Source organism: Pseudochaenichthys georgianus, chromosome 3 (assembly GCF_902827115.2).
Source record: "Pseudochaenichthys georgianus chromosome 3, fPseGeo1.2, whole genome shotgun sequence".
Lineage (NCBI taxonomy): Eukaryota > Metazoa > Chordata > Actinopteri > Perciformes > Channichthyidae > Pseudochaenichthys > Pseudochaenichthys georgianus.
In genome coordinates, this window is record NC_047505.1 from 17,900,085 (window position 1) to 17,922,866 (window position 22,782).

General features: G+C 42.0%; 2 protein-coding genes across 3 annotated transcripts in view; one reads left to right on the top strand and one right to left on the bottom strand.

Moving 5' to 3' along the window:
* LOC117463683 (C-myc promoter-binding protein-like) overlaps window positions 1–4,981 on the top strand; it is a 79,853-nt gene extending 74,872 nt beyond the window's left edge. For both annotated transcript variants that reach the window (XM_034106060.2, XM_034106071.2), the window contains 2 exons: window positions 261–325; window positions 2,215–4,981. In XM_034106060.2, coding sequence (XP_033961951.1) covers window positions 261–325; window positions 2,215–2,351 — 202 coding nt within the window. In that variant the 3' untranslated portion in view covers window positions 2,352–4,981. The remainder of the gene's footprint in view (window positions 1–260; window positions 326–2,214) is intronic.
* Window positions 4,982–5,820: 839 nt separating this feature from the next.
* On the bottom strand, window positions 5,821–21,826 carry LOC117465953 (sodium/potassium/calcium exchanger 1-like). The gene is made up of 9 exons (XM_034109076.2): window positions 21,600–21,826; window positions 19,825–20,970; window positions 14,450–14,629; window positions 13,516–13,624; window positions 10,132–10,271; window positions 9,809–10,060; window positions 9,401–9,490; window positions 8,619–8,785; window positions 5,821–7,811 (listed from the first exon to the last, which is right to left on the bottom strand). The coding sequence occupies exons 2-9, from the start codon at window positions 20,788–20,790 to the stop codon at window positions 7,562–7,564; spliced, it is 2,154 nt and encodes a 717-aa protein (XP_033964967.1). The 5' UTR covers window positions 20,791–20,970; window positions 21,600–21,826; the 3' UTR covers window positions 5,821–7,561.
* Window positions 21,827–22,782: the final 956 nt, after the last annotated feature.

Here is a 22,782-nt window from a genome sequence, read left to right on the forward strand (position 1 = left end):
CTCAGGTGAACAGGGGACGACATCTACTTTAGAGCTCCGCCCATGTCCATTTGACCATGTGTGCAAACACTATAATAACTGGTGATATTACAAACACTGACCAATACCAAGATACTAACCATCGCCAATCATATTACATTTACAGCTAAATGAAACCCGTTGATTTAGGGCTCCTTCAGTATTAATCACAGATGTGTTGGTTATTAATGAAACAAAAACACTTATATTGTGATATTTTAACCTTGACCTTTCATCCTCAGGAGTTTGTACAGAGACATCCTCTTCCTCTCCCTGGTGGCTCTGGGAAAAGATAACATCGATATTGGTGAGTCATTATTTATGTTTGAATCATTACACTATGTCTCTTATTCAAACTTCAGAGATACTCACATCCCGTTATTTCACATCAGTGTGACTCATTCAATGTAATGTTTACTGTATAGAATTAAGTTCCAGGATGAAATGTATTTAAACCTAGATTAATAGTCGTTGTTTTTCAGCCAGTAAACACAACATATACCTCATTCACACCAACGCAACTCCGGTTCAAGCTCCATGCTAGAGCTTTTCAGGTTCAGAACGGCTCTTCGGTTTAGCTCCGGCTCTTTTCACACCGCCCAGAGTCCGACTGGTGCTGCGTCATTGCGTCATCGTTTGCGTCATGACGTAACCGTTTGCGTGCCTGCTTCATAAAGCCAAACCGCGCGGAAACCCCTCACAGCTGACACCGACAACAACAACAATGGCCGATTGTGCTCCAGCTTCCTCTGTACCTCTTCGGAAGACCAGATTCCCAGAAGGTAGCTGGTCTCTTCAGTGGACCACTGCTGCTTGTTACGTTTCTCCATCGTTGTGTACAAACTGGATAAAACGCGGGCTTTTTGTTGTTGTTCAGGAGTTGATCTGTCTCTGCCCCCGCCTCGACGTAAGCGTGACTATAGCCGCGTTCACACTGCGGTACTTTTCCCACAAAGGTTCATGCGAACTTAGTTCATGATCGCGTTCACACCAAAAAGAGCCGGTACTAAAAGTAGTTCATGCGAACCTTTTTACCCCCTCGAAAGTCCCTGCTAGAAAGCAGGGACTTTCGAGCGGCTCTTTTGTGAGAAAAGAGCTATATTTCTGATTGGTTGGCGGATTGCAAACCACGCCCCGTAAAACTCCCAAAAAGTTTTGTGAAGCCGCCATTTTATTATCCTCGCATTAGCATTATTAGCATTAGCATTAGCCCAGCGCAGAAACGCAGAGAGACTAACTTATGGCAACACAAAATAAAACATGGGAGCGGTAGAGATGAGGAGGTGTCGGCGTTCTGGCGATTTACTCGGAAGGCTTCAGTAGAAGCTGCTGGGACTCCGGGCAGCTTCTACTGAAGCCAGTCCCCAACTCCGGGGACTTCCGGCCGGGGACTTTGGGCGGCAGTATACGCCGTGAAGTGGTTGGCGGCCTGCCAGTAAACCCAAAGCAGAAGAAGAAGAAGTGACGTCAGCGGCTTCATTTGCCTAATCCACCCCCAGGGACTTTTTCTGGTGTGAACGCGATCTGTACTTAGTTCATGCGAACTAAAGAGTTCGCATGAACTAAGTTCGCATGAACCTTTGTGGGAAAAGTACCGCAGTGTGAACGCGGCTTATGTGGTGCTTTTGCTCACCAATTTTTTGGTGCTTGAAACGAACCGGATTCCGGAGCTAAGAGGCTGCTCCGCTGCGGTGTGAACAGGAAAACCCGGTGCTTTTCAAGCTCCAGCTCCGAACCGGCCCTGAAACACCGTTGGTGTGAATGAGGTATTAGACATACAGTATTATCATCATCTTTTAAGTTCATATGACAAACATGTGAGCAAGCAGTTACCTGGTCACACATCCAGCAGCGGGTACACGGCAACATCAGATGTCTTTGTTCCAATGGTTTATGAATACTCCCTCCGATTAAACTCTGCTGTTTAGATCCTTGTCTTTTGCCATCAAATGTTGCACTATGTTCCCCAGCTAGCCTCTGACGGTGTTAGTTCATGAGTTGGCGCTGAGCAGGAAGTGGATTGTTGGAGCTTTTTTGTTAAAAAAACATCGACTCAAAACAACTTATTATCAAAAAGTTGCCTAAAACCAAAGCAATGAGCAAAAACACAAAAACACAACAACACAACAACACAACAACACAACAACACAAGCTCCATAGATTTGAGGATGTCAACAATGTTTCCTCTCCCTTCAGACGCATTTGATCGAGAGTACAAGCTGGCGTACGACCGCCTCCTGCCGAGCGTAGTGAAGCTGACCCACAACTGTGACCGCCCCCCCAGCACGGGGGTCATGGAGTGCCGGAGGACCTTTGGGGAGCCTTACCTGTAAACACACACCCACACACACACACACACACACACACACACACACACACACACACACACACCAGGATGAACTCTCCTCACCCCACATCATCGCTTTAAGACGAGCTCAGGAAACCTGTTGGAGACTGTGAATGTTTTTGAAACTCTGCGAGGGATCATAAAGATAGTCAGCATCACGTTGCCTGACACTAAAAACAGTTTGACAAACTCTATCTCTTTAACTGAAGGAAAGAGCACTCGCCCCGCTCATCAACAACTTCATGCCGTTTGTAGACTGTAAATACACAGCCGTAGAGGATGTTTTTTTAATGCATTTATATTGTGTAGTCATACAGCATATGAAGACTAATCAGCAATATTTTAACTTGAACTCTATTTATACAAAGTAAGCTTTATTTATTGTAGTGTCTTGTTTTTGTCGGGCCTTTAAAGCGTTGCCGTCGGGCGTTTCTTGCCTCGCAGTTTAAAATGTGGCAGAATGGATTTAGTGTTTATAATTGATGATTAGGAGGAAAGTAAAAAATACTGCTGGAAAAATTCGCAAATTCATAGAAAAAGAATCAGAGGATTTGGGCCGCTGTAAAAGGGTTAGCAGTGGGCTCTAAAAAGACATCTTGAAAAGCGTAATTCACAAATGTTCAACATAATTCAGAAAAATGATGAACCGCTTTATAAACTGACTGATAACCAGCCGTTAGTTGCGGTCCTAATTTAAATGTTTCAAATCCACTTTTTTAAATCTGCCTTTAATGTCGGTCCAGGGTCTGAAGATTTAGTTTGTTTACACACCTGTCTTTAACTTTATCAAAACAAAGTTTTCGTCTAGATCAGGGGTGTCCAAACTATTTATAATGGCGTGTGGTGCAGTGGATAGAGCGTTGGTGTTCGGATCAAGGGAGCACAGGTTCAAACCCCACTGCAGTCAGCATGTCGTTGTGTCCCTGAGACACTTCACCCCAAATTGCTCCTGTGGGGATTGCCCACAGTGTTGAGTATGTGAGTCGCTTTGGATAGAAGCGTCTAACAAGTGACATGTAATGTAATGTAATGTAATAATGGGCCCTCGGTACATTCTTAAAGTATGATGGAATATGGCCTCTTGTGAGGGGCCCGGCCCTTCGTATATCTTTCTCTATGTGGCCCTCGGTGAAACATGTTTGGACACCGCTGGCTTAGCTATTGAGTTTACTTCACCAGTGGAGCCCTACTGGACATATCAGTATAGTTCTGCTCATCATGTGTGTACTAAACGTGCCGGCTGTTCAGATGAATTCACTGACTCACCTGGTGTGTCAGCATATCCTCTATCCTGTAAGGAAACACATTCTGTCAGCCATGTTGGAGGTTTACCGTACTTCAAGTCGCATAACGTCTGAGTTTCATTTTGTATCATTATGATATCTCACACCACTACAACAGACGACAAGAGCACGTTTTTGCAGAACGTCCCAAAAACTTTATTCGGAGGTTGTTTGTTGGTAAAACCCAGAAGAAGACGCTTTATAAATATATAATATTTTGAATTTACATGCACTTAACCAGCCTCTGAATGTTCAGCCTGTGACGGTGAATGACTTCCATCTGCTCCTCACACAGCCTGAGGAGCTCCGAGATGTGTTGAGTGTTGCACCTGAAGGTGGACTCTGGTTTCTGAATGTTTGGAGATTTTATGATTGTCATTGATTTGTGTTTTTATATAAAACCAAAAATGGATCCTCATATCATGCCCAAAGGAAATGCTAATGAGGCAGACAGGACTTAATGTTTGCTGCTACATGTGTACGTGAACCACTTTGACAATGTTTCTAGAACCCAGTCTCAAACATGATGCCGTCACTCTGTAGTTAATCCTCCATTCGAATGCATCACAACTGCAGAAATGTCAAAATTAAAACTTCATCAACTTCCACCCCACCCCCCACTGTTTTCTTTAAAAAACCGATTTTGATTCAATGAACTAAAAGGCATTTAATATTCTGTTCAATGTGTCCTCTGAGGGGTGGATATCTGTGATGTATGAACACTTCCATTTAACATGAAGTATTTAATGACAAGTAATGTTACATGATGACGTTTCGAAAATAACAAACGTCTTTGTACACATCTGCATTTTTAAAGCTCATGTTCTGACTGTATTTCTATAAAAAATAATGGAGACACATTTTAGACACGTTATTAAAGTTTTAAAAGGATTCTGTGAGGGGAAATGATACCAAATACATTTTGAACTGGATCCAAGCCGGAGATGAACTACATTTGTTAATGTTTTCTGAATGTTAATCTAAATGACTGGTTGAAGGAGGACCCTCGAGTCTAAACTCTTGACGGTCTCATGAATGTCAACCATGTGTGTGATCTGTGGAAAACGAACTGGACGTTGCACTTTTCCTCTGGAGAGTGAGCGGAGAGGACTGCGATGTCAGCTGCTGGAAAGAAAAAAGCTGCCATCCATCTGTGGATATTTGTCGTGTTTAAAGCTGTACAAAGTGAATGATTTTGCAGGATCTGGGGCCCATGTACATTTTGAATTGTTAGCCCTTTGTAGAAATCACATTTTATAACATGTGGTGGCGGTTCTGTACAGCAACCAGATCCACAGACTGTTTATCTGTAAATAAAATCACTTACACTCATTGTTGGCTTTGTGTTCTTTTTAGGCATTACTAGTACAATAACTACTTTATTATATTTCAAAAGGTTTCCTGAGGATTTTTTGAGGTGTTTTTTTCCTACCTGTGGAACAGGGACGGGCCGGTGTATATATTGCATTGAAATGTGAATTTTCAATACTTTAAATAAACTACATTTTAATCGCCATTGCAATTATTTTGTCAAATACACATGATGCATTTCGGTGAGGCATAAAACTAAAACGGTTGTATTATTCTTCGATAAGGCGACTTTAATGTATGCTTTATACTGACATGTCATGGTAGCTACATGCAGGGCAAAAGCAACGTAACAGACTAGCATGTTGTCTTTCTAGGAGCTTATTAACATTAAAGTGCTAAAATCATAAACATAACATGACTTTTATATTTAATTGTATGAAAGACTACAATATGACTATCTTTTTAGGATATTTAACGATAATAATTATTATTTTATGACATTCCAAATTATCTGTTTGTATACTATGATGACATGATTTTAATGACAGTATGAGAGAACATTTTAATTGCATATTATATTACTTTGACATACTGTAACTATACTATGTTTTATGCTATAATATCATTTTTTTTTTACATACATAATAATGCTTTTATATATTTATGACATATTATAATGTGATTTTTAAATCACATTTTTATTTCACACTAAAATATGGCTTGTATTTTTCATGAAATACTATACTTTTGTAAAAATAATAAATTTAAATACACTTTAATGACTGTGATGACATACTTATATGAACAAAGCATTATTGAACACAGCTTCACTGTTAAAAAAATAATTTATTGCAGCATCACATTTTAATTTTAAATACTGAGTTTTCTCACCAATAATACATGTTTGCATCCACTTCAATCCAACAACAGCATTTAACAAGACGGTAACATCTGACGGTGACACCTGAGGGTTTTCCTCACAGCTAAGACAGCCCGAAACACACATCACTGTTCCTCTCCACCACAGGATGGTCTCAACATGAAAGGTTTCCTCTCACAGAAACCTTCTTCTCCGCACTGAACAAACACTGAAGACAGCACGGTGTAGAGAGAACACTAGTCATACAGAATGGAGTTGCATCCAGCAGTTTTAAAGAGACCCTCACTGCTGTAACAGATTCATCTCTTTAAGTCACTGCAGCATTATGATGACAATATCAGAGACACACTGCACACACAAACTCTTACACACCTTGATGAAATGACGTTTTCAATTAGTACTAGGGCTGAACGATTAATCGATTTTAAATCGAAATCGGGATTTGAAATGATGCGATTATCAAATCGCGAAGCCTGCGATTTTTTTTTAATTGTGTTTTTTTTTCTTGTGTGTCAGTCATCCACACCAATCAGAAGTGCTGTGCTCCACATGTACCAGCCATTGTTAATCAATCAGAAGTAGCCCATGATAGAAGGTGATAGACAGATTTATCCAATCACCTGCCAAGTATTTTTGAAATACTTTTCCAAATGGCTTCCAATGGAGCTTTCCTAGATGGTTTCTGAGTCAGGTTAGTAACGCTCCATCACATGTTTCCATTACAGGGTGAATCTTAAACTGAAGCTTGACTTTAAAGCAACCCAACGGAAGTTTCATGTAAGTTTAGTTCTTTCACTCGTAGCTCGGGCTGCGGGGGTGCTAGAGACGGGAGCACGTTGATACGACCTTCCTAGCCGGAGTTATGGCCGCATTTTACAATAAACTTCCGTTGGGTCGCTTAAAAACAAATATCGCAATCGCAATATTTGTCAGAAAAATCCCAATTAGATTTTTTCCCAAAATCGTGCAGCCCTAATTAGTACAATCTAGTACAGTTTGATTGTGAATCTTTTTTGTTGATAATTGAGCAGGCACATCCAAATATATCCAGTAGCTGGGAGGCTGCCCACCGTACTGAATGCATGTCAGTGACATGTAATGCTACTGTAGAGTTTAACTTGTATCTTAATCTTATCTAAAAACATTATTTTTGTAGCCCAAAGTTTTATAGTCTGACATACATTTGTAGCAAAAGGACTCATTTCTACACCATGACCGGCAGGTACAGGAGAGCAAAACACTGCGGTTGTTTAAAGTGAGCAAACTTAAAGAGGAAGTCCACAGTTGTTTCTTCTTTTTGCACACAATCACAGATGCTTCTTGGGATATGATGTTAAAACATTTCTACAGAGATTGTGTTTAATATGTGTAAAGCTTGAAATTATCTCAAAACATGTGTTTTTTTTAACTGTATATCAAGATATTGTTAAATAACTGATTTATTTTGTAATATAATCAATAAACAGTTTGAAACATGGCCGTCTAGGGCTTCCATACATTTCAAACACTCAAATAAAGTGGGGACAGAAAAGTAGCTTCTGGTGAATGTAACAGTATGATGTTAAATTATGTTGAGGGTGGATTTTGTCTTCCTCATTACTGCTCTTTTACTGTTTCTACAATGTGGCTACTGTGCCTCAGCTCTTGACACCAGGCTGGGTTCTCCTATGTAACACCCTCGGTACACTGATCCAGTCTGCATGTTCTACGTCACGTGTGGCTTCAGATGGAGATGGGGCAGATGAGAATGCGATCCTCCAGCATGACGCTGAGCACAAGGAACACGAAGTACAGAGCGAACATGGTGAGGCCCAACATCCGGCTCATCTTCCAGCGACACACAGCGATGGAGATGATGACGAAGAGGAGCATGATGAAGAGCAGCACGATGGCACAGAACAGGCCGTTGGAGCTGACGGTCACCGGCTCCCCGTTGTGTAACAGAGTGTAAATGAGCCACGGCACTGGCAGGCTGAAACCAGAGGGGACACACCGACAGGTTTCTATCCAGTTCTAGGTTCACACACTATCTGACATCTGATAGCAGTGGAAAGCACACTTAATCTCTACTTTAAAGGTCACATACTATGCTATATTTGAACGATATATTGTAGGGCCATATCTATACAAAACATGTCTCTGAAGTGTTTTGCTCAAGATACCAAACAGATCCCACATTGTAGCCATGTTTCATACCCCTCTATTTCAGCCCTGTTACTAAAGTGCTGATTCTGGGCCTGTCTACCAGCAGAAACTCAGCTAAACGCTGCAGTGATGAAACACCATATCATGTTCCAAACCACATCAAGGATTGTTTCTGAAACAGAATGGAGCTCAAACGCTTTTTGTCTCTCGCGGGTTTACCACAAGGTGACCTTTTATATCCTGCTTTGTTACAGCTACTCTCTCCAGTACAGGTTAGCTCTGAGTGTTAGCGATGCTTGCTAATGTAAACACAGACAACATTACTTCCAAAACACGTCGCGCATTGTTTCTGATAGGTTGGGGCGGAATGTCGCCAGGAGTTCAACGTAAAGCCAGCCCACATTTGAGTAATGTCGTCATGACCGCAGCAAATCTGGATCAGCCCCGTTGTACCCCCGTTTTTAGAGATGTGGGTAAGGAGTTAGAGAGAGAGGTTTGTATGTCTCCTTACACACCAGGGACACATATTTATGAATAAGAGACATCAAAAAGTGCATTTTGCATAATAGGTGAACTTTAAATTGACTAATTCCATGTTATGCTACTTCATACTTCTACTCCACTCCAAGCTCACCCTATAGTGATGTCGAAGATGTTACTGCCCACTGAGCTGGACACAGCCATGTCCCCCAGCCCTTTCCGGGCCACGATCACACTGGTGATGAGGTCTGGGATGGAGGTCCCGGCTGCCAGGATGGTAAGGCCCATGATCTCCTCAGAGATGCCCACGGTCTCTCCCACCTGAAACACAAGAAACAGCGCGTCAACGCCCTCTCAAGTAAAGCAAGGTAACTCTTATTGTAAGTCAAATTAAATGTTCCCTTTTATGACAAATATTACACTTTGTTTTTTCTACATATCAAACAAAACAGATTTGAAATGGGTGAGCATTAGAGATGCTGGTAGCCAGATTTAGCTAAATTAAAGACAGTCAGGCTAACGTTTGCCCCTTTGTTTCCTGTATTTATGTCAAGCTATATCGAACTTGCCATCTTACTGTTAAAAGCAATTAAAGCAAATGCAAGAAAGCACAAAAGCCGATTTTCAATTGTTCTTTTCCTTTAAGTCCTTGAGTTGCAGGAGTTTGCTTATTAGGTCATTGTTAAATCAAACCTCAATTTCAGCAAGTAGTTTAGAATAGTACTTACATTTATTTAACATCACAGACAGCCATCGACTGCATTGGGACTCAATTTTATCCTTTCATCCTAATTATTATAAACTGTTAGCAGTTCAGTGTTTTCTTATGAAACCGTGCTGTGTCATTAAACTGGATGAAACATTTTCTACAGTCAAAACCAACATGTCACAATGGTTTTGAGTTTCTCTAAACATGACTATGAAGGGTTAACCAACCTGATGAGCCCACCACACCATCAGGTAGGAGAAAACTCCGATCCACAGGATGGAACCGATAAACGTGACGGGAAAATAGCGCCTGGACACCTGAAAATTACAAAACATGTTCAGATAAACTGACACTGAGCTGTATCAAGATGAAATAATAAAGTCCTTTACATGTACAACTCGCTTTTATGTCCGTGATAAGATGTGTTTGTTTTCAAAATGGGACTGTTTATTTATTTGGCTTCTCCTCCACAAACACAAGAGCTTTGGTAATATAACCAAACGCATGTCTGGAGATACGAGAACAACTGTAATGTCAGACAAAGTGGAGAAAAAAGCACAATACTCAGCTCTGAGATGTGTAAAAGTAGATATATGAGTTAGATGTGAGAGGTTGAAGATGTGGTTGCTCCTCACCAGGTTGCGGACGTCGGGCAGCGTGAGCCACAGCGGGAACACGATGGGCAGCAGGAACAGGTAGGTGGCCTGCTTGCGTCTGGTGTCGGGCCACTTTAAAGACAGCGGTTCACTCTCCTCCTCTTCTTCCTCCTCCTTGTTTTCCTCATCATCAAGGTCATCACCTTCACTCTCATCGGAGTCTTCACTTTCCTCGTCACCACACTCATCCTCAGTGCTGCCCTGAGTGCCCTCTGACCCCCCCGCTGCCGCCTGCAGGTGAAAGGACACCAGTGAAATGTATTCGTATATTTGTGAATGCGAGTCATTATTTCTCTGCATACCTTCGACTCGTCTGGCTGGCCGGCCGTCTTTTCCCTCATCTCTTCTTCTTTCTTTTGGGGCTGTGAGGTGGACGGCTCAGTTGGTGCTCCAGCAGCAGCATTAGCATCAGTGGCTAGCTCAGTTAGCTTCTGGTCAGCATCTGGAGAAAGAGGAAGAACACGCAGTATTACAGGGAGATATAGTTTTTAAAAAGACAACTAGCATAGTAGTTTGAATATATTATACAAGCTTCTTAAAATGAATGTTTTAAAGTAACAAAGAAACAGATCATAATAACCTCCATGAAATTATAGCATTCATTTAAGTTTAACTGAGTAGAGCTTGAACACATCGTAATGTAACTCAAAGTAACTTCTGTTAATGTTAGCAAAACAGTACCGTGCTGCTCACTAGCTGCTACAGCTAACGTTAGCTAGCTGATGCCCACATTAACGTAGCACTTTAACTTCAGACCTTTGCATGGGCCCCAACATGATTATGCTGTGTGAGCCAGTATCAAGTGTCAGTGATTGGAGTGTTGGGAGCAAAACATGTTCCAGTAATGGAGTAAAAAAGGACACACACACACACACACACACACACACACACACACACACACACACACACACACACACACACACACACACACACACACACACACACACACACACACACACACACACACACACACACACACACACACACACACACACACACACACACACACACACACACACACACACACACACACACACACAGTCCCATCTGTATGTTAATCATTAGGCTGATTGATTCAGGCTCCTTAAGGCCCCTCCAGACTCCCTGCAGCTCCACTTTGCTCTGCCCCTCAGAATCTGAAGGATCTCATTACTCCACACAAACACAACCTTCTCACCCCCGCACAGTCTTTAAAGATTCATACACCACCAATATGTTATATCAGTGCTGCACTTACAGCATTCAAACCTTTAAACACAAAATACCACAAGAAGACACAGAAAATGCCTGATGTCTACATTTACCTTTTTAAAAAGAGAAATATCTATACATCTAATTTCTGTATATAAGATAAGATAGCCTATACTTTGTTGATCGCGAATTGGGAAATGTTTTCGTTGCAGCAGCATGTAAAACAAGTAGGCTACTGCACATCATTAGAATTTATAGTGGAAGATAAAGAATGTAAACATACTGTAAAGGATAAAAATGCTTTATGCTATAAATAAACGTGTTGATTATTTATTCACCTCCTGTCAAAAGGGAAAACAAATAAAGCTTTAAATAACTCCTAAAAAATTACTTTATCTTGTTTAATAAATACAGAAAGATGTAAGGTATATGGTGTTCTTAGTTACATGGTTGAAAATAATATAATTTGAGATTAGGGCTAGCTGCTAGCTATGCTCATTTCATTTCAAACCTTTATTTATCCAGGTGTATCCCATTGAGATCATTGATCTCTTTTCCACGGGAGACCTGCTACTTTCTTTGTGCTTAGCTAGGCTAATTCACTTACCGCAATTATCTCATGAAATGAGTTTTATCTTCTTACCTGACTTCAGGCTTTAATTACAAAAGGTGTTGGAGTCCAACATTAAACTCACCTTCAGAGACGCCATGATGGGACTTGCTCTCTAATTTGCCCGTGACCGGGACTTTCAGAGGCTTTACTTTGTTCTTCGCTGCAATCAAGAGAATCATTGCTCAAATACAACATGGAGGCTTTTCATATGAGAGATACTTTGTCCATGCCAATACTGTGCAACCAAACCAACATGCCTTACACTCACACTCTGGCTCTTTTGTAAAAGATTGTCTCACAACATTACAGTAACTACTGGGTGCAAACACAACAACATGCAACCATCTAATGTCAAATTCACAACCAGTACGGCAGCCCGGACTGACCACAACAACAATAACAACATCCACAAACACAACAGCCAGTCTTACCTTTCTTCTGTACTGACCCCTCGCCTCTAACATCACCATTAAAGGAAGTCTCTGATTGGCAGAAATACATGCCATTATTAGTCTTCCACAAGTATGTGACACTTTAATAACATGCATCTACAGTAGAGATAAAATGTCCTTTTTGAAATGTATTTTTGATCAGACAATGAAATAAAGCTGGAATGGGAAATAAATGTGCTCCCACAGACTCCACATTGTAATCCAATAAGGGTTTAACCATCTCAAAACGGGGGACAGGGTTGAACTTGAGAATGAAGAGTACAATCGCGACAGGACACACAACAGGGAACAGAACCAGGTGACGTCTAGTGGGCGCTCTTACCTCTCCTGGCTTTCCTCAGGCCCGGTGTTTTCATGGCCCCTCTAAGGGCTGCCTCTACGGATGGAAACGCACAGCAACCATTTTCACTTCTGAGCCATCGTACTTTTATTTGAAGTTGACTGCACACAGTGTCCCGTCAAACTGATGAATCTGTGCAGACGTCCAACACTCTACTTCCAACTATAGTTAGAGATGTTCTACAATTCCTTTCCCATTACAATAGAGATATCCTGGACCATGGTTGATCGTCAGATAAAAAGCGGGGGTTTTACAACGCATCTCTCCCGGTTTAATTTGAAAAGACCAACACACAAACCCAAGAGGACTCAAAGAGGATCTTCTGTTGCCAGACACGTCTCCAACGGACAAAACTATCCGGATGTGATGTGCCTTTGATTGACCAGTTATCGACAATAAAATAATCATCTGCATCGCCAAGGACACACAAACAGCTGTTAACGTATGGTAATGTGTGAATGTTTATTTAAATACTTAAAAGGAAAAAGCTTAAAGTGTGCTCCTACATATATTTGTACCACTTGCTGTTAAGTCGGTCTTTTACAGGTTTTACATGTTAAAAGAGTCAGTCCAATACTAAAAGGGTTAGGCTCAGGCTCCACAGAGATAAAGAGCTCGGTCTGCTAACACGCTGGCTCTTATCCAGCTTTTATTAGCCTGTATTGAAAAGCTGATTAAGGATCAGTGGTGGCCGAGTGCTGTGAGAGCGAGGGAACAGCGGCCCGGCAGTGTGAGGACGGGCTGAAGGTCGCGAGGGTTCATCACGTTACCCTGACTGACAGGAAGGGACAGGACGCTCAGACCAGGACAGAGCTGAGTTACTGCATAATAGTTGATCAAACAAAGTTGATTGATAAATTAACTTACATCCAGCTTCTTAGATTTGTTTCATTTTGTAACACATGATATTCATTTGATTAATTGATATAAAGCAGCATTTTTAATAAAAGTAATAACTACCTACCTAGCACTATTGCATCCAGACTAACCTACCTTTCTTTTTGATCAACTCTATAATATACACATTACGACCAGCAGGCTGCAGATGCTATCTTGTTACTGCAGAAACTATTGTTGGTTTGGTTGTTACCTTCTCTCAGAGGGTCCAGTGTGTGGATCATCAGCTGGAAGATGGTGCTCCTCAGCGAGGTGTTGTGGAGGGAGGCCGAGCTGCCGCCTCGCTGCAGGATGGGACGCACCTGAAAGGGCAGAAGATACACAAGTCGAATCAGGGCAAACCTTGGAACCGTAATAGCACCAATATATACACTGAAACATTTTAAGAGACCTATCCAAATGTTTCTTAAATCTCAATCTCTACATGTATGGCAGCCATTCCATTCCAGTGTCTGTTGAATTCTAACAGAGAAATGTTGTCAGTAGTTTATAGAATAAAATAAAGAAATTGGAATTTTACTCAAGCACACTGATTATGCTGCAGTGGTCTCTTCATTTCTTTTTTGCAAAATACAAAATGTATTTGTAGGCTATTGCCTGCTAACATGGATAACTACCATCATCACTCTTGGTTCACTTGATAGTTTGCAAAAGTTGCTAAAAAAAAAGCACCCTTTTGTAATTCTCCAAATGATGAAGCATACAGTAGTGCTGACGTAAAAGGAAATACAATTATATGAAAAATGTTGGCTGCTTTAAGTTGTTAGCATGTCTGGCTAACATGCTAGCTAGCTACAGCAGCGTCTTGGCATTACCTCCAACGCTTTCAGCGAAGCAACTATCGACAACTTTGCAAGTAAAGGGGAATAGAGGTGAAATATTCATTTTCAATAACCATGTGAACAGCTTAGCAGTGATATTGTTGTAAACCGTAAGAATAAAAAGCCTACTGAGGTAGCAACAGTAACTAAAAGAGGCAGAAATAGAGGAGCATTTCACTGAGTTAATAAAGGAGTGCAGTAAAGGGGGGATCTTGAACACTGGTAGATTGTTAATAAATGACTGAAATATATTTTATGATACGTCCTTTCAGTGCACACAAACGAAACAAATGTATTTGTTGGTACCCTGAGTCTTTCTTTGTCCTCTTGGGGGTCTGATGGTGGTTTGTTGCCTCGAGGAGTGCTGGGAGCAGGTTCAGGTTCTCGTTTGGACACTTCTTCAGCTTTGAGTGCAGGAGGAGCAGCAGCAGGAGGAGCAGCAGCAGCAGCAGGAGGAGCTGGAGGAGCTGGTGGAGCTTCACTCTCCTGTAAAGTCAATGAAAACTTAATCAGTTAGTAGCATCTCATTCATTCAGGTGTGCATGCAAATACAACATTTTGTTTGTTTCATAGTGATCGAACTGGAAACGTATTCGTATATTACATATAAAGTTGATTTTCATCTCCAAAAATCCCACATATAATGTAATCCTGATCGTGAATCCTGTTCTGAAACTCAGTAAGATTAAATCTGATTGTGTCACTGGGTATGAATCAGAAGGACTGTACAGTAATCCTATCACTCCATTATATGAGTTTCTCGCTGTCAGCAAAATATCCCATCACCAACTTTAATCCTTAAAGTGGATCCTGCTCTATAACTGCATCCCAACTTTTGAGTCAAAATCTAGTTTTGACACTTTCATTTGTTCTGCTGTTGCTTGGCTTAAATCGAGCAAACAGCAAAATAAATGTGTTTGATCAAATTACCACACAGCAAAACTGACAAAGCTCTCGCTCGCTCTCAGGCTTTGTATTCTCGTTCTTTAAATCATCTCTTTTTGTGACATTTTGAGTTATCCCGTCTTTAAACCTGCTCAATGTCACCTGTTCCAGAGCACATTTCTGAGGTTCCATCATATTTAGTCATAAGCCATGCACAATATGCTACATGACATTAGGCAACATGATCCCCTCAGTTTGTGGGCAAATAAAAAATCTGAAAAAATAAGAATTTCTCTTGTACACTGAACAGAAATATAAACGCAACACTTTTGTTTTTGCTCCCATTTTTGATGAGATGAACTCAAAGATCTAAAACATTTTCTATATACACAAAATAACCATTTCTCTCAAATATTGTTCACAAATCTGAACAAATCTGTGATAGTGAGCACTTCTCCTTTGCCGAGATAATCCATCCCACCTCACAGGTGTGGCATATCAAGATGCTGATTAGACAGCATGATTATTGCACAGGTGTGCCTTAGGCTGGCCACAATAAAAGGCCACTCTAAAACGTGCAGTTTTGCTTTATTGGGGGGGTCCGAAAACCAGTCAGTATCTGGTGTTAGGGTAATGTTGTGAATCGAGTGGCCCGGTGGTGGGGTTATGGTATGGGCAGGCGTATGTTATGGACGACGAACACAGGCCACTCGAGTCGATTCACAACATTACCCTAACCCTACCTTTATGTCAGGAGTTGTTAAAAAAGGATATACGTTTATAATGGATATCAGCCTGCATGAAGACCCTGAGGAAGTCATGGCAGTGATACAATTGCTGAATTAAATGAGCTGTTGAGCAGAATACAATCAATTCCTAGTAAATTACCTGGGAACAGATTTGCATCATATGACAATGAAGCTAGTCATATCTTTTTTTCTTTATTATTTATTTTCATTTGTTGTTGGTTTTGTTATTAATTCAGGTTTTTCGCCACTGTTTATTACAGTGTCTCTGGCTGCATGAGTCATCTCTCTCAGCAACATGATGCACGTTAACTTGGGTCTTATATTCAACAGGTATCCTCTGAACAGAGATAAGACTGTGAATGCTCAGAAAGGAATGTTTTTGAATACTGCATGTTTATTCAAATTCCTGGAAAAGTATGTTTTGAATTCCAGTCATTTTGACCCATTAATGTGGCAGCATGCCTCATTACGCCCAGTGTTTTCACGGAGAGAGCGCGTACTGACGGCAGACGTGCTTCAGGTTGAATGAAGAATGTGCTGGCGATACTTGAAATGCTGAAACACAGCTCTGCATGTTAATTACAGGCTCAGACATTTACTGCTTTCTGTCAGCTGCAGGAAGCCGTTTAGTCTGCAGGCCTTCTGCAAGTAAATAAGCCCATTCAAAACACATTATTACATTTTCCTTTATTCTACATCTCTACTCACTGGTAATTCAGGGCTGTGACAGAAACAGAGTGACATTTAAATCACTTCCCCACTGTGACACGCTGTCTGTGACACCTGGAGTCCTTTCTGCTCAGCATCATCAAAGGATTTTGCACAAATACAGGCCATCACCTGCTCAGACCCACAAATCACTGTCCCTTTCTCACTGTATCTGAACAGGCAGCAGATCCAAATGTGGCCAGATGAAAGGGTGGAAAATATTCTGTGTACAATTGGAAGTCTGTCTGGTAAAAATTGCTCTGTGTTGTCCGCCTGTATCTTTTGTTTTATCTGTAAAAAATAGTAAAATACCTAAACGAGCGATGCATTAATGCATCTTTGAATATTTGCTGATTCTCTACCATGTCTGTGGCAGCCGCAAGCCCCTTTTGAGAACATACATCTTAAAATCAGCACCATTAAGGTGTGTCTGATATCTAAAAAAATTGTGTGATTTGATTGCTTGGTTTATGAAATCTTAGAAAACGGTTTACTGTCACAATTGACTTGCATCCTAGATGAGCTATAACCAGTTAATTTGTATTATTCTTTATATCTTTTTTAATAGGTTTGTAAAAAAGGTTATTTAAATGTTCTCTACCTTGATTGATCAAGTCAATTGATTAATCATGTTGTCTCTACTTTAACCAGATAATTACAGATTCATTTAAACAACAGCCACTGTAAAATCACCAGGATTGTCACTGTAAATATTTTAGTGTAGCAGGGATTTCAATTATTGAATGTATTGTACTGAAGGAGCCAAGTCGTGGCTGTCATCAGACATGTGGAGCTGCAGCCATTGGAAGGGGAGCTGATAATTGAATGAATAGAGCTAATAAAACCCTGATTTGATCATTAAATCAGCTTTTGTGGACGCAGACTAATAAGAACTCAGCTTGTTATTGACAACCTTGGCGTGAACACAAATCATTGTGTTGTTAATTGCATGATTTTTCATTTAATTTAACCAGAACATCCATCCAGATGTGACACTAATGGGGCGTTTCCACTGCAGGCCTCACTCGGCCCGGCTCACTTTAATGCTGCGCTTCCATTACAGTTTAGGAACTGGGGTAGTTTCTATAGTAACGCAGTGTAGGCGGAGCCGTGACGTCATCTTCATTGAGCCCCCAAAAAACAACACAGCCGTTAGCTCTTAGCACTCAGAGCTCACAGCTCTGCATATTCTTTCACACACACATACGGGTATTGGGCCGAGTGCGACACCGTACTTCCGGTATCCGCCATTTCACGCGAGGTGCAAGCAGAATATCATGGTCTATTGCCTTAATCAATATCTAGTCAACTCTACAATACCACATATATGCAATGGCATGATAATATTATTGTGACAAGTGGGATATTCACCTGGGGCCTATACTGCGAACCTGGTTCAACCTAACCTGGATATGTTTGAGTTAGCCGGTTGGCTTAATCCAAAACATACGCGCTCTCGCTAAACTGTACTACGACGCTGGTTATCAAGTGGATCGCTCAAGCCAGCCGTGTCCTATCTAGTTAGGTGCGCGTTCACATGAAAGGGGTGGTATCTGGAGCATTCGACCAATCACAAACATGGAGAAGCGCACTGACAGCGCAGCGTCATACTTCCTGAATGAAAAGTGAACTTTAATACTAGTCAAAAATGAAGAAGTTAAACTTTAAACATCCATGACTTAAACACTTTATCCAGGATCAAAGCCACATAGCTGCACCTGCAAGGTGAACACAGCTGGTAAAAGAAAAAGTGTTTGAATGCGTACATTAACAGGTTTATGATATCACTGCCCCGTCTAAAACACGATCTGACTTCAATTACATTTGTCTCGAGTGTTTCGTCAACTTATGTGTTGCTTAAAATAATACTTCTGCATACAGTATGTGACACTGTGAGTGTTGCACGGCCAGATACGGCTCAGCTGACTCAGATCAGGAGATATATGATACATTATGAAGTGATATGCCGCGGACTGTACTTAATGTACTCTGATCCGGTTACTTATGTTGTGGCCGATATTTAAGTAAGCTTTCTTAACGCTAATGTTATAATAGTCAGATTGCTCTGAAGATGGAGGTGATATTCTATTCATGTTCACGTTCACACAGTCGGTGATTTTTGCCGGCCGTCTTTCCTGCGACGGCAGTTTTTCTGTATTTCCTTTCTCCTGTAATATGACTTGATCGCTTTAAACTCCGCACACTGAGCTCTGATTGGTCAGCAGGCGGTGCTTTCACTGAGTTGAGCTCTTAGCCTGCAACCTAACCTGGTCCCGACCAGGTTAGCTGCTTAGCATATATTACCATGGAGATCTAGCCTGCTAAAAAGAGAACCAGCTTCGTAGGACCGGAAAGCCGGAGTTTTCCCTGAATTTAGCCGGCTAAGCGAAAATCCTGCTTCGCAGTATACCCCCCTGGTGTTTCCAGAAATTAGACGTAGATGCCGCCAAAATCGACGAAGGCCACTTTCAAGGTTTGTTTTTCCATACATCTGCAGGCAGTCTGTAAAGGCAATCCGACAACCCACACAGCTCTAGTTTACGGTGGTAACGACCTAGAGCACACCCCTCAAGTCCAGAGATGTAATCCGAAGACATGCAGCGATTTCTTCGGTCGTTAATTCAGAAAAAAAAACTAGTGTGCTCTGCCTGGTTACTTTAGCTAGCTGTTTATATTAGCACCTCCAGGATATTAGCACCTCCAGGAAAATGGCGTATTTATATATATATATATATATGGCGCGCGTTGCATTGTGGGTAGCTCGTGACGTCACTGTGTGTGAAAGCATCTGTTCAGAAACTAGACAAAAGTTAAAGAAGTACAAACCACAGACTGCCTGTGTCATGGCGAATACAGTCACTGGTTTATTTATGTCTGTATGGCCGTTGTTGTGAGTGTGGACGGTCGGGGCATATATAACGTTAGCTTAGCCAAGCTCCATTTAGAAAGCACGCATTTTAAAAGGGTTTTTCGCCTGCCGTCTGTCTGCAGACTTGTCAAAGCATTAATTCATGGTTTTTACTAACCGGTATCAGTATGTTGTTACTTCGGCATCATTTTGAAACGTGTATTACAATTAAATCACGGTCAAATATGTTCATCTTGTTGTAGTTGTAGCCCCCTTGCCAGCGATTCTCTCTCTAGTTTAGCATACTCAGCCCGACTCAGCCTGGTTGTTCCTGGCCCTAGAACCACGATTTAGTCGGGCCAGAAAAAAGGTGAAAAAGTAGCCCCGGGCCAAAACTAGGCCAAGTGGAAACGCAACCAAAAACGGGCCCCGCACGGCTCGACACGCTTAAAGCGAGCTACCCGCTGCAGTGGAAACGAGCCATAACTGACCTTCTCTGGATCGTCCGCGGTCCACACCTTGACGATACTCATGTGCCTGTTGATCTGGGTCTTCACCGCGTGCTCGATCTGACTGTTGAACTTCATGAAGCTCACGTAGCTGATGTAGCCCAGCACCAGCAGCATGCTCTCCCACCACATGATCATGTTGTCCACGAAGAACACGATGAGCATGATGAGGTCCAGGATGTAGAAGGTCACGTCTCTGAAGAGCGGCCACCAGGTCAGGTGCAGCATCTCCCGGGAGAAGATGGCGCACATGCCGATCACAAACAGGATGTTGAAGACGGCCGAGCCCACGATGGTGCCGATGCCCACGTTATTGTGGGAGATGAAGACGCCGATCAGGGAGGTGAAGAGCTCGGGGGCGGAGCCTCCAGCCGCCATGAAGGTTGCCCCCGCCACGTCTTCAGAGATCTCCAGCTTGTTGGTGATGACCTCCAGCCCGGGAACAAAGAACTCATCACAGACGATGGCCAGGGCGACAAACATGTAGATCATGCCCATGAGGTGCAGGACCACCCAGCCCTGCCGCCGCTGCTTCACTGTGAAGATGTCCGTTGGAAAACCGCCCTTCCTGTGAGGGGGCTGCGCTGCGGGGTGAGGGGTGGTGGGGGGCGGTTGAGTCAGGGGAGGTTGAGGATCTACGTAGATACACTGTTGGATATCTGTTCTGTTGACAACTATCACCGGAGGAGAATTGGTGCTCTCAGGTGAGACAACCGCCTCCTCCTCCGTCTCATTTGACCCCATCACCTCCCGAATGTTGACTTCCACAACATCATCATCACTATTCACATCTGCTCCGAGAGTGTGGTCCCTCTGGGCGGAGGATCCAGGCTCCGATAGCCTTGCCCTCAGAGTCAGCGTGTAGACGAAGCACAGCAGCACACCTGAGAGGAAGAAGAGGAGGCGACTGCGCTTGAGTCTCCTCCTCGGGGGAGAGTGCACCTTCATTGCCCTCGTGGTCTTGACTCTTGATTCCAAACAGGAAGTTATGTCGGATGCATTGTTATTCCTTGATGGTTTCAACTCCGTAATGTGGCGGGAAGACACCAATGGCCAATGGATAAGACACACACACACAGACAAGTGTGTTTCATCTTCTACAGCAGGCAGCTTCAACCTGTGGAAGGACTGGAAACAGAAAACAGTTGGAATCCCATCAGCACGAACATGTGTGTTATCTTATGTCCATCATGCTTGCATAGCTGCAGAGGAAAATCTACTGAAGAGAAGTGTGTGTGTGTGTGTGTGTGTGTGTGTGTGTGTGTGTGTGTGTGTGTGTGTGTGTGTGTGTGTGTGTGTGTGTGTGTGTGTTTTAAAGGGGGTTCAGACAGCCACCTGTTACTATGGATACATAATCACGCAGGCTTTTGCTACTCTTAAAAAAGGAGTGAATTGAAGACACGTTGAAAAAATACCGGAATGCTTCACAATAAATCAATAAATTACTAAATGGCTTCTGATTATTAGTATTACTAATCAGAAGCAACAGCTCTCGGACACAACGAGATGAAATGCCCGCGTGCAATAATCGATCATTAATGCTACATTAATTAACCCAGCTCGCAGTGCATTAATAGCAATAAAACAAACACATCTGAAAACAGAAAGGGCGTGTTCAGGTTTAAATGTGAGGCCAGCGCGGATTATAACATGTAAAGTCGACACAACCCGGTAGATTATTCCTTCAACATCCAAAAATATCAGCAAAAGGACAATAAAATCCAGAAAGCTGTTGTTAAGCGGGGTGCGGGTCCTACCTGTTGCGCGTGCTGCTCGCTCCCTCGCCGCTGCACACGTCCCTCCAGCTGTGCGTAAGGGACGCAGAGATGCTGACTCCGGGGTTTGGGGGAGCTACAAGGGCGCACAGCATGTCAGGGCTTGGACGACGGTCAGCATAACGCAGTTAAGAGGATTAGGAGCCGAACACCTCTCACCTTCCTCCTCGCACATAACGCTGTATCAATACAGCAACATTCAAAGTGTGGTGGTGGTTCGGGGTGAAACCTGGGAGGGGGCTCTGCGGGCGATGCCTGTTTGCTGTTCAGAGGCTGACAGGAGGGGTTTGGTCCTTAGTTAGGGTGTGGTCAGGTGAAGTCTTATTTTAGGGGTGTGGAGGATTTAATGTATTCGTGTAATGAAAGTGCAGAACATGAGCATGTATGTTGGAAAACAAGTGCGTCTTGGCTTAGTGGGAAAATATTTGCCTCAGTGATAATACACAGTATTTTCAATGGAAACATTTCCAATGTTTACATATGGAAATAAGACTTACTATTGTTACAACATGACAATATTAAGAAACTCTTTTTTTTAAATTTTTTTTTTTTATATATATATATATAAATGCAGGTTTCTTTTTAAATCTCAAATTTCAATTTAAGTTAAGTTTGAAGAATTTGGACTGTGATTCAAGTTGAGTTAAAGGAATAATTCATTAACAATAAGTAATCTTGAATGGGACCTCCTTTCCGCTGTCAAAATGTACAAAAATAATAATCCCTGTTCACTCACACAAGTCTTCACTTATTCCTTACATTTAAGCCATCTGCTGAGAAGCTAAATGACTTTCACCAATATGTCCAAATTATGATTATAAAGGCTTAAGCTGTACCGCCCTGACGGAACAAAAGAAGGTGAATACAGCCACAGAGAAAAGGTCCAATCAGGCAAAGTGAAAACCCCTGTGGCTGGGGGCTTAAAGAGTGGCAGGGGGCAAACGCTCACTAAATAAATTACACTGATGAGACATTCTTTGACCATTTATGTCGCCTTGAAAATAATCCAGAATGGTTCTGAAATGGAAACATTTTCATGACATTTTAATACGTTTAAATCTCCAACAACATCCATCCTTTCCTATTTGCAGCGAAATGTAAAACAATTAATTAAACATTTAAAAATGTTTGATATTTTATAAAAGGAACTGAGTTGAGACAAAAA

Excerpts from the sequence above, each read along its gene's own strand:
- LOC117465953 (XM_034109076.2), bottom strand. The coding sequence starts at position 20,790 with ATGAAGGTGCACTCTCCCCCGAGGAGGAGACTCAAGCGCAGTCGCCTC. Across the intron at positions 10,272-13,515 it reads ACTGGACCCTCTGAGAGAAG|ATGCTGACCAGAAGCTAACT; the intron begins GTAACAACCAAA and ends CTCTTTCTCCAG. Across the intron at positions 9,491-9,808 it reads TGCCCGACGTCCGCAACCTG|GTGTCCAGGCGCTATTTTCC; the intron begins GTGAGGAGCAAC and ends TGTAATTTTCAG.